Source organism: Pseudophryne corroboree, chromosome 2 (assembly GCF_028390025.1).
Source record: "Pseudophryne corroboree isolate aPseCor3 chromosome 2, aPseCor3.hap2, whole genome shotgun sequence".
Lineage (NCBI taxonomy): Eukaryota > Metazoa > Chordata > Amphibia > Anura > Myobatrachidae > Pseudophryne > Pseudophryne corroboree.
The window spans coordinates 436,846,526-436,859,026 of record NC_086445.1 but is presented as its reverse complement, the minus strand read 5'-3'; the positions used below and the strand labels follow the sequence as shown (position 1 = coordinate 436,859,026).

The 12,501-nt window shown below is 48.0% G+C and overlaps 1 protein-coding gene across 1 annotated transcript in view; it reads left to right on the top strand.

The window, feature by feature from the left end:
• Positions 1 to 12,501, top strand: part of CIP2A (cellular inhibitor of PP2A) — a 156,204-nt gene that overhangs the window by 104,115 nt on the left and 39,588 nt on the right. Inside the window, exons 12-14 of the mRNA XM_063953637.1 lie at positions 297 to 396; positions 874 to 992; positions 1,327 to 1,510. Of these exons, the coding sequence (XP_063809707.1) occupies positions 297 to 396; positions 874 to 992; positions 1,327 to 1,510 (403 nt within the window). The remainder of the gene's footprint in view (positions 1 to 296; positions 397 to 873; positions 993 to 1,326; positions 1,511 to 12,501) is intronic.

Genomic DNA, 12,501 nt, shown 5'->3' with positions numbered 1-12,501 from the left:
GATACAGTATCTGGAGCATTTAAAGATTTCTAAGCAGTGTGTGTGTAACATTAGCATAGATTCTGAGACTGTTAAATGAACCCAAAATCCTGACTCCCCCTGATTTGGTAGAGACACAAATATTTTTAAACTTCAAAAGCATTTTGATTTCTAAGGAACCAAAGGTTCCTGAAATCATGGTTATTTATTTAGTTATAGTCTAGATATACTGTAATCACAACATTTGAAATCGTTATCTCAGTACTGATGCAGTCAAATGACACAAATTTAATTCTGAATACTATTTTTGCACAAAGCAATGTTTCCGCAGATGTGATTTTGAAGACTTTGGATCTCATGAGCAGACTAAAGCAGTTGGTAACAAATATGGAAGCTGCTTTCTATAAGATTTTGCAGGTATAGTTTGAAAACAACAATATATATAGATTTATTTTTATTTTATTTTACCTTTTGTGTTTATATTTGTTTTCCAAAGCAGTGCAGTCATAGACCACTCCACATTGCTCTTGCAATGCCATCCAGAAGTCCATTTAGACTTCCCCACATACTTGTTTTTATAGTATATGCCATTGTGCTATGTAGAATAACCCACTCATCGTATTTCTCATGTCTGTGGTCTATTAGTAGGTAGTCCTGGCTTGTCAGTGTGCTGCTTTGGAATTTTAGTGTAAACAAGGAGGAGTATTTATCTTAAGGCTCACTATTTTCCTATGACTGTTCTACAGTATATTGTACTGACTAGCATCATGGAGCATTCAAAGGGGTAACACCTAACATTCTTGGTCATGTTTTTTCAATAAAAGCCAAACTTGGCTAATTTGCATTGGTGTAGTCTAAGAGCACCAGCACACATTAACGTCTGTCTTTTTGTAGGACCAACGGTTGATCACACCACTGTCTTTTGCAATAGCTTCTGATAATAGAGAGAGAGTTCAAGCTGGCCTTCGAATACTATTTGAAGCTGCACCATTACCAGACTTCCCTGCACTTGTGTGAGTAACATATGTCAAACTACACGTTACCTGCTTCTTTTATCTAGGTCAGGAATGTAAAGTATTTTTGAAATATTCACCATAAATTATAAATAATTCTTGGTTAGAAAGATACTCCATGGTGCTCAATGCTACTCTAACAAAATGCCCTTTCGCAGCCAGCAAATCTCAAGCACAACAAATCAAAAATGAAGATTGTATTTTATGAGTCTTGAAGTGGTGAACAAAGTTTTTGGAGAGCCTTATTCATTTAAAATGTTTTTCAAAAATTTGTTTAAGACCTTGGCTTACCATAATTTATATCTTCTGAACCAAAATATGATGTGCATTTTAGGCTTGGCGAGAGTATTGCTGCCCATAATGCATACATACACCAAGAAAATGATCATCCATCAAAAAGATTTGCAATGCAAGTTATTACAAACAACTGTAAATCGCCACAGACCTCCAAAATGCAACATGTAGATGTATCTTCAAATATCCAGGATCTCATACAAAAGCTACAGTCGGGGATGGAGGTAAAGTAACATTCACACTATTATTTATAAAGTTATTAGATATGGTTATTTCTCTGACGTCCTAGTGGATGCTGGGAACTCCGTAAGGACCATGGGGAATAGCGGCTCCGCAGGAGACTGGGCACATCTAAAGAAAGCTTTAGGACTATCTGGTGTGCACTGGCTCCTCCCCCTATGACCCTCCTCCAAGCCTCAGTTAGATTTTTGTGCCCGACCGAGCAGGGTGCAATCTAGGAGCTCTCCTGAGCTTCTTAGAAAAAGTTAGTTTTAGGTTTTTTATTTTCAGTGAGACCTGCTGGCAACAGGCTCACTGCATCGAGGGACTAAGGGGAGAAGAAGCGAACCTGCCTGCTTGCAGCCAGCTTGGGCTTCTTAGGCTACTGGACACCATTAGCTCCAGAGGGACCGAACACAGGCCCAGCCTCGGAGTCCGGTCCCAGAGCCGCGCCGCCGGCCCCCTTACAGAGCCAGAAGCAAGAAGAGGTCCGGAAAATCGGCGGCAGAAGACATCAGTCTTCACCAAGGTAGCGCACAGCACTGCAGCTGTGCGCCATTGCTCCTCATGCACACCACACACTCCGGTCACTGAGGGTGCAGGGCGCTGTGGGGGGGCGCCCTGAGCAGCAATATAAACACCTTGGCTGGCAAAAATACATCACATATAACCCCCAGGGCTATATGGATGTATATTAACCCCTGCCAGATTCCATAAAAATGCGGGAGAAAAGTCAGCGAAAAAGGGGCGGAGCCTATCTCCTCAGCACACTGGCGCCATTTTTCCCTCACAGCTCCGTTGGAGGGAAGCTCCCTGGCTCTCCCCTGCAGTTAATACACTACAGAAAGGGTTAAAAAGAGAGGGGGGGGGCACAATTTAGGCGCAGTATACAACATATATGCAGCTATAAGGGAAAACACTTTTTTATAGGTGCTATACCTGTGATATATAGTGCCCTGGTGTGTGCTGGCATACTCTCCCTCTGTCTCCCCAAAGGGCTTTGTGGGGTCCTGTCCTCTATCAGAGCATTCCCTGTGTATGTGCTGTGTGTCGGTACGGCTGTGTCGACAGGTATGTGGAGGATAATGAGGTGGAGGCGGAGCGAATGCCTGTAAATATGTTGTCACCCCCTGCGGGGTCGACACCGGTGTGGTTGAACTTATGGAAGGATTACGTGAAAGTGTCAACTCCTTACATAAAAGGCCGACGACACGGAACAGCCGGCTACTCAGCTTGTGCCTGTTCCAGCGTCTCAAATGTCATGGGGGGCTCTAAAATCGCCCGCTACCTCAGATAACAGACACAGATGTCGACACGGATACTGACTCCAGTGTCGACATCGATGAGACTGGTGTACCCTCCAAATAGGTCCACCCGTTACAGGATTGAGACCATGAAAAATGTATTACACATTTATGATTATACCCCAGGTACCACATAAAAGGGTATTGTGTTTGGTGAGAGAAAACTATTAGTAGTTTTTCCTGCATCTGAGAAATTAAATGAGGTGTGTGAGGAAGAGTGGTCTTCCCCCGGTAAGAAATTGATAATTTCTACAACGGTTATTGGCAGCGTACCCTTTCCCGCCAGAGGATAGGTCACGCGGGGAAACACCCCATAGGGTAGATACAGCGCTTACACGCTTATCAGAAAAGGTGGCACTACCGTCTTCGGGTACGGCCTCCCTGAAGGAACCTGCTGATAGAAAGCAGGAGGTTACCCTATAAGATATGGTAACACACTAGGGCATTATATTGCGACCAGCCGTTGCTTCGGCATGGATGGGCAGTGCTCCCGCTGCGTGGTCAGATTCCCTGTCGGAAAATAACTATGGATAGGGACAATATTTTGCTGAAAATAGAGCATATAAAAGACGTGGTCTTATACATGCGTGATGCACAGAGGGATATTTGGCGGCTGGCATCAAAAATAAGTGCTAGGTCCATTGCCGCCAGACGGGGGTTATGGACTTGGCAATGGTCAGGCGATGCCGACTCGAATCGGCACATGGAAGTTGCCCTATAAGGGGGTAAAACTGTTTGGGGATAGTTTTTCAGACCTCGTTTCCACAGCTACTGCTGGGAAATTAATTTATTTGCCACAGGCTACCCCACAACAAAAGAAAGCACCGTATCATCAAGTACAGTCCTTTCGGCCCCAGAAAAACAAGTGGGCTAGAGGCTCATCCTTTCTGCCGAGAGGCAAAGGTAGAGGAAAAAAGCTGCAACACACAGCTAGTTCCCAAGAGCAGAAGTCCTCCCTGCGTCCGGTAGGTCCACAGCATGGTGCTGGGGCTGCTCAGGCGGACCCGGGTACGGTGGGGGCCCGTCTCAGATATTTCAGCGGACAGTGGGCTCTCTCACATGGATCCCTGGGTCCTTCAAGTAGTATCTCAGGGGTACAGGCTGGAGTTCGAGACGTTCTTCCCCCCGCCGTTTCCTAAAATCTGCCTTACCGGCACCTCCCTCTGCCAGGGAGACTGTGTTGGTGGATATTCAACACTATAATCACAACAAGTGATTGTCAAGGTGCCCCTCCTTCAGCAAGGAAGGGGTTACTATTCCACAGTGGTTGTGGTACCGCAACGGTTCGGTGAGACCCATCTTGAAATTAAAATACTTGAACTTTTATATCAGAAGATTCAAGTTCAAGATGGAATCGCTCAGGGCGCTTATTACGAGCCTGGACGAGGGGGATTACAGGGTCTCCCTGGACATCAAGGATGCGTACCTGCATGTCCCCATTCCCCCCCCCCCCCCCCCCCCCCTCACCAGGAGTACCTCAGATATGTGGTACAGGACTGTCACTATCAGTTCCAGACGCGGCCGTTGGAGTTGTCCACGGCACCGAAGGTCTTTACCTAGGTAATGGCCAAAGTGATGATACTCCTTCGCAAGAAGGAAGTTTTTATTATCCCGTACTTGGACGATCTCCTGATAAAGGCGAGGTCAAAAGAACAGTTGGTAGTGGGGGTAGCACTCTCTCGGGAAGTGCTACAACAGCACGACTGGATTCTCAATATTCCAAAGTCACAGCTGGTCCCGACGACACATCTTCTGTTCCTGGGAATGTTTCTGAACGCAGACCAGAAAAGAGTGTTTCTTCCAGTGGAAAAAGCCGAGGAGTTGTCATCTCTAGTCAGAGACATCCTAAAACCAGGACAGGTGTCGGTACATCAATGCACACGAGTCCTGGGAAAAATGGTAGCTTCGTACGAAGCATAATTCCATTCGGAAGACTCCACGCAAGGACGTTCCAGTGGGACCTGTGGGACTAATGGTCCGGGTCCCATGTACAGATACAACAGCGGATAACCCTGTCAGCAAGAAACAGGGTGTCGCTGCTGTGGTGGCTGCAGAGGGCTCATCTACTAGTGGGCCGCAGATTCGGAATACAGGACTGGGTCCTTATGACCACGGATGCCAGCCTTCGGGGCTGGGGTGCAGTCACACAGGGAAGAAATTTCCAAGGAGATTTCGCTTCACATAAATATTCTGCAGCTAAGGGCCATTTACAATGCCCTAAGACAAGCAAGGCCCCTGCTTCAGAACCAGCCGGTACTGATCCAATCAGACGACATCACGGCGGTCGCCCATGTACACAGACAGGGCGGCACAAGAAGCAGGATGGCGATGGCAGAAGCCACAAGGATTCTCCGATGGGCGACATACACCCAGGAGAATGGGGACTTCATCCAGAAGTTTTCCAAATGCGGGTAAACCGTTGGGAATGACCACGGGTGGACATGATGGCGTCCCGCCTCAACAGGAAGTTGAAAAGATATTGCGCCAGGTCAAGGGACCCTCAGGCGATCGCTGGGGACGCTCTAGTGACACCGTGGGTGTACCAGTCGGTTTATGTGTCTCCTCCTCTACCTCTCATACCCAAGGTACTGAGAATAATAAGAAGGCGAGGAGTGAAAACCATACTCGGGGTTCCGGATTGGCCATGAAGAGCTTGGTACCCGGAACTTCAAGAGATGCTGGCAGAGGACCCTTGGCCTCTGCCGCTCAGACAAGACCTGCTGCAGCAGGGACCCTGTCTGTTCCAAGACTTACTGCGGCTGCGTTTGACGGCATGGCGGTAGAACACCGGATCCTAAAGGAAAAGGGTATTCCGAAGGAAGTCATCCCTACCCTGATCATAGCCAGGAAGGATGTCACCGCAAGACATTATCGCCGCGTTTGGCGAAAATTTGTTGCTTGGTGGGAGGCCATGAAGGCCCCGACGGAGGAATTTCAACTATGTCGATTCCTGCACTTCCTGCAAGCAGGGGTGACGTTTGGGCCTCACATTGGGGTCCATCAAGGTCCAGATTTCGGCTCTGTCGATTTTCTTCCAGAAAGAACTGGCTTCACTGCCTGAAGTTCAGACTTTGGTTAAAGGAGTACTACATATTCAGCCTCCTTTTGTGCCTCCTGTGGCACTTTTTGGATCTCAACGTGGTGTTGGATTTCATAATGTCGCATTGGTTGAGCCACTTAAAACCATGGAGCTAAAGTATCTCGCGTGGAAAGTGGTCATGCTGTTGGCCTTGGCCTTGGCCAGGCATGTGTCAGAATTGGCGGCTTTGTCATGTAAAAGGCCTTATCTGATTTTCTGTATGGATAGGGCAGAGTTGAGGACTCGTCCTCAGTTTCTCCCGAAGGTGGTCTCAGGTTTTCACTTGAACCAACCTATTGTGGTGCCTGCGGCTACTGGGGACTTGGAGGATTCCAAGTTGCTGGACGTAGTCAGAGCCCTGTAAATTTTATTTTTCCAGGACGGCTGGAGTCAGGAAAACTGACTCGCTGTTTATCCTGATGGCACCCAACAAGCTGGGTGCTCCTGCTTCTAAGCAGTCTATTGCGCGCTGGATTTGTAGCACTATTCAGCTGGCGCATTCTGTGGTAGGATTACCGCAGCCTAAATCAATAAAAGCCCATTCCACAAGGACGGTGGGCTCATCTTGGGCGGCTGCCCGAGGGGTCTCGGCGTTACAACTTTGCCGAGCAGCTACTTGGTCAGGGGCAAACACGTTTGCAAAATTCTACGAATTTGATACCCTGGCTGAGGAGGACCTGGCGTTCTCTCATTCGGTGCTGCAGAGTCATCCGCACTCTCCCGCCCGTTTGGGAGCTTTGGTATAATCCCCATGGTCCTTACGGAGTTCCCAGCATCCACTAGGACGTCAGAGAAAATAAGAATTTACTTACCGATAATTCTATTTCTCGTAGTCCGTAGTGGATGCTGGGCGCCCATCCCAAGTGCGGATTGTCTGCAATACTTGTACATAGTTATTGTTAACTAATCGGGTTCTTGTTGTGAGCCATCTATTCAGAGGCTCCTCTGTTATCATGCTGTTAACTGGGTTTCATATCACAAGTTGTACGGTGTGATTGGTGTGGCTGGTATGAGTCTTACCCGGGATTCAAAATCCTTCCTTATTGTGTACGCTCGTCCGGGCACAGTATCCTAACTGAGGCTTGGAGGAGGGTCATAGGGGGAGGAGCCAGTGCACACCAGATAGTCCTAAAGCTTTCTTTAGATGTGCCCAGTCTCCTGCGGAGCCGCTATTCCCCATGGTCCTTACGGAGTTCCCAGCATCCACTACGGACTACGAGAAATAGAATTATCGGTAAGTAAATTCTTATTTTTTGTCATAAAGATATGAATTAACAAGGTGTATCTTGATGATACACATTTCCTTACTTTATCTAGAACAGGGGTTCTCAAACCATTTTGCTCTGGGACCCTGTCTGACAATACAAATGATTACAGGACCTCCCATCAAGTTACTGCAGAATGGCTGCCACTCATGCATGGTCAGCAGACTATGGCTGCACAGTAGCACTGCAGAGGCACAAAACAACTGAAGTGACTGCTAATGTGATCACTTCGTTTCTTACACATTGAAGGGACGAGCTCCATTCTGAGCTCATTCCCAGCATGTGTTTTTTTTGGGTTTTTTTTTAACTACGTTTATATGAATTTTAAGATTATACCCCTGTGAAGACTTCTGGGGAGGCATGGAAGAGGCAGTGAGTAACGAGGGTGGCAGGGAGGCAGTGTGAACGTTGGATGACTCTAGAGACGCTGTGGGTGCTTAATTTATTTCTGTACCCTGTCCACAGACACATCGCAAACAATCTGTTGTCAGTGCTATCCTCCTTTCCTCTCACCCCCACCCCACACACACACGCTGCAATTATATCTTTTTCACAGACTGAGAGGGTCTTGCTTGCTTGCAGCTGGCTCTTCTGAGTCTGACTGCGGTACCCTGCTGACTTTTAGCTTCTGTGGAAGCTGCAGAGCATGCTGGCGGGTGGGATGACAGGAGAGGTTGAGCACTGGGGTGGTGACGGGACTGGAGAGGCTGAGCACTGGAGTGGGGGTGGAGCTCCTGAGGTATCCTCTCCCAGATCTCTAAGACAGTTATTTCACTAGTCTGAAGTAACAGACACTACAACTTTATCTCAGACTGCTCAGATCAGTGGTTGAGAGAACCGAGAAGTTAGCAGTGACCCCATGCTGAAATGGTTTGCGACTCGCAGTTTGAGAATCACTGATCTAGAACATCAGTATTTCTCCTGCAGAGTCCACAGGTTATCCACAGGATAAACATTGGGATATGAGAGAGTTTCGGCGGATTGCACCAAAGATCAAAGCTTTCGGCCTCCCAAAATACACCGGGCCAGTCCCCTATATTCCCGCCTCCTAGCTCAGGCAATTCCGCGCTGTTTCGGAAGGAGACTACCGAACAGTAGTTGACGCTGCTGCCACCTCGGGTTCACCAGCGCTAGGCCCCAGGGATCATAGGCTTCAGGGATTAGTGTGAGGCCGCGATCCCTGAGGTTGATGTCAGCAGTGGGGAGTAAGACGCTTCTCTGGTCGCCCCTGGCCCCGGTTCATGACCAGTTTCCTCAGAGTTTCCCGCCATGAACTGATTTCCCGCTTCCGTCTGAGACGCTGTGTATCTAAAAGGACCCAGTCACAGCATAGGCGGCTGTCTGACTGGTGCGTCGGTGTTAACTTAGGCGTCTGTGTTCACTGTAAGTTCACTGGGCGTTTGTGTACACTATTAGCGTCTAGATCCACTCAGCGTTCACTAACGTATTGATCGATCCTGGAAGCGGGGTGGAGTCTCCCTGTATCCCACTCCGGAGCTGGGTGATACAGCACTAAGGGGGTCATTCCGACCCGATCGCATGCTGCACTTCCTCGCAGCCGTGCGATCGGGTCGGAACTGCGCATGCGCGGCGGCGGCATTGTGCAGGTGCGTCTTTGCCCAGCGATGGCCGTCGCTGGGCAGCGACGCCGTGAACGAAGAAAGACGCAGCGGAGACCGCAAGAAGATTGACAGGAGGAAGGCGGAATCGGGCGGCAACTCACCGTTCTCGTGGAGTGGGGAGTCCAACGCAGGCGTGTCCAGGCATTTGGAGGGCGTATGACTGACGTCAATTCCGGGACCTGCATCGCTGGATCGGTCGCACAGGGTAAGTAACTCTTACCCTGGTCTTCTTTTACACATAACTTTTTTTTGCATAGCAGGGCTGCACAAGCGTTCGCAGCCCTGCTATGCAGAAATACGCTCCCCCATAGGTGGCGTATAGTTTATCGCATGGGCAGCAAAAAGTTGCTACGTGCTATCAACTCAGAATGACCCCCTAAGTCTCTATCTACCATTGAGTATGAATAGTTGGATAAGTGCCTGATGCATACGAGTTTGTAAACTATTGTTGCTATTTCTTTGGCTGCGTGACTGAATACGTTTTAAAGTCCTATATAAAGTAATGCAGTAATATGTTTCTTCTACACACTTGAACTGTATCTGTAATTGAATATGTGCTAATATTGCTTATTATACTAATGTATAACCTGTGACTGATTGCTGACTTTATTATTTCTGTCAGTTTTCTGTGTATTCCGATCCTCAATGCTGGTGCAAAGCAGGGAGGGATCGGATTGTATGTCACTTTAACAAGTTTTAAAGTGATTTCAGTCACAAATTGTGTAGTTAACACTATACAGGTGTGTGATTTATTTATCATGTCTAAGAGAGGCAAGGGTTAGGAGGATACACTCTCCACAGCAGCTCCAACACTCCTTTCATGTTTGTCTTGCAAAGCTGGGTTAACCTCTCAGGATCTGGTTCAAAATGGATTATGTGCAAACTGTTTTAGCTTTCACCAAAGCCTCCCTTAATAATCCAAGGCAGGCACAGGTTCAAGTTAAACTCCCATGGGCTACTTTTGCTCAGACATTAACCAGCATAGCTGAGTGGATAATGCCAGCTCCTATACCAGGGATAGGTTACCCTATTAGCCCTAACATGCAACATTCCCCTTGGAGTTTATCACATGCAGTACAGGAATCTGCAGCCTTTCAACAAAAACAGACTGAAAGGCCGTTGGAAAGTAAATCACATAGACATGAAACAACATCTTCACAGTCTACACGTGTTTCAGATGGGGACTCGTTGGAGGATGAGGGCTCCTTACACTCCGGGTCTGCATACAGAGACGAGGACGAATAGCTCAGTGGACATACCTGAGCTAATTAGTGCTATGAAAGCCATTCTATCCTTAGAGTAAGCAGCAGAGCCTTTGCTAAAATCTAAGGCACCTGTGTTTTAAACGTCCCAAAACAGGTAGGACTGAATTTCCTGGGTCAGAACAGCTGACGGAAATTATGCATGAGGCTTGGGTAACACCCAGCAAGAAGTTTAGAATTCCAAAGACATTGGAATTCCCATTGTCTTCCGCCTGGGGATTGTTTAAAAAGGGAGATGGCTCCCAAAGTAGATACGTATGTCATTCGATTGGTGCGAAAATCTACATTACCTCTACCGTCAACATCATTAAATGATGTCACGAATAGGAAAATAGAGGGTTTTTTAAAAACCATTTTCTCCTTGTCTGGGGGCAATCGTAAGACCAGCCATGGCTTCAGCCTGGATGGCAAAAGCAGTGGCATCCTGGGCTGGTGCATTTGGAGGATGATTTTTCATTAGCATGTAGAGAGCAAAAATCCCATATTGCACATATTAAACAGGCGTCTATTTTTATATGGAAGAAGCATCCTTGGATATGGGTACAGTTGCCTCTCAGGCAGTAGCAGCTCGCAGAGCGGTTTGGATACGTACATGGAAAGCTGACTCAAAATTCAAGAAGGTTCTGGAGTCTTTTCTTTTTACTGGAGCTATTCTTTTTGGTAAAGAATTATACAGTATTTTGTAGTCAGAAGCAGACTCCAAGAAAGTGAAGTTTCCTTCCACACACAAATCCAAGCCTAGATTTCCAGCTTTTCGCCTCTTTCAGACTCAAGGAAAAGCAAAAGGAAAAGGTTATGGCAAACAGTCTCAATCTGACAAGTCTGGTAAGACTAAAAAACATTGGGCTACCAGAGGGCCGGCTTCCAAGTCAGAAAATAAGCCATTAGCCTGATGGTGCCGGCCTCCACCTGGGGGGATACCAGGGTGGGAGGCCGACTTCATTTTACACAGATCTGGCAGCAGTCCACAAATGCCTGTGTGCAAGAAGCGGTATCTCACAGTTATGCGTTGGCCTTCAAGAAACACCCTCCTCAAAGGTTTTTTTGTACCAGCCCGTCTTCAGTGGAAACAAAGGCCAGGGCTTTGCAAGAGGCAGTTCAGAAGCTGCTTCAGTCAGGAGTGATAATTCCAGTTCCTCCTGCGCAACGAGGACAAGGTTTCTGTTACAACCTGTTTCTGGTTCAGAAGTCAAATGGGTCGTTCCGGCCCATACTCAATCTCAAAGTGCTGAACAAGTACATTTGGGTACCTCTGTTTCATATGTAGACTTTACGTTCCATTATTTTGGCCATGGAGCCGGAGGATTTTATGGTATCCTTGGATGCAGGATGCTTCCTTGCATGTTCCTATAGCACTGTCCCATCAGTGCTATCTCAGGTTTGCGATCCTCCAGCAACATTTTCAGTTTCAGGCCCTACCATTTGGCCTGGTTACAGCTCCCAGAGCATTCACCAAAATTATGGTGGTTATGGTGGCTTATCTCCGTCGGCAGGGGATAAGAATTTTTCTTTTTCATCCACTAGGGGTCACTGGAGTACTCTTGGGATATGGACGGCTTCCGCAGGAACAAGGCACTGAATATTTAAATTTAGAACTCTCCTCCCCTCCATATCCCAGAGTACCTCAGTGTTTTTTCTGTGCTCATAGTAGCAACAAGGCTTGTGTGGAGCTTATCCACACTACTTTTGAATATTTTTCTTTTTCTTTTCTTTTTTACATTTTCCACATCCCTTCCCCCCCTTCTAATAGGCGTGGGTCTGGGATAGTGGAAGCTGCTACAAGCAGCTGTGGCGTGTCGGGCCTCTCTAAAAGAGCTCCCTCTCAGCCAAGTGCAGGACTACCTGCAGGAAAGGCTGGACGGAGCTTACAGAATAAGCCCCGTCTTAGCCCCTCACCACAGGCGTCCAGGTATGTTGGGGACGGGGCGGTCAGCTCACGCTGCCGCCCCGCTGTGTGGGGACACTGTTGTGAAGCGCCGAGCCGCCCGCCGCCGCTTCCAGGACACCGCCGCAGGTCACCGCCGCTATGTGAGCGCCCGCCGCCGCTACTTGGTCACCGCCGCTATGTGCTGCCTCCCGCCGCTCACAGAGCCGCGCCGGCTGCATTCAACACACATAGCCGCCGCTCCACGGCTCTATGCAGCGTGCTTCCCGGCTCCCTCTACCTCAGCTCCCCGCATGTAAGCCCCGGTTCCGTGTAATAGACAGCGGTACACGGAGCACGGGGGGGGGGGGGAGCACACACACAAGGGGGGAGAAGTGTGCCCATAGCAGCAGCAGAACGCTGCATGGGTTGTTAGATAGATAGGCTATTAAGCCTTTTTTTAACAGGATTATTCACTGTTTGCAAAAGTTATAACCTGCACTTTGTTTTATACTGTAAGCATGGGGGGGCCATTTTAACCATGATTCCTGTTGTGATTTCAGAACGTCCTGTACTACATCTCTACTCCACCGGAGGCGC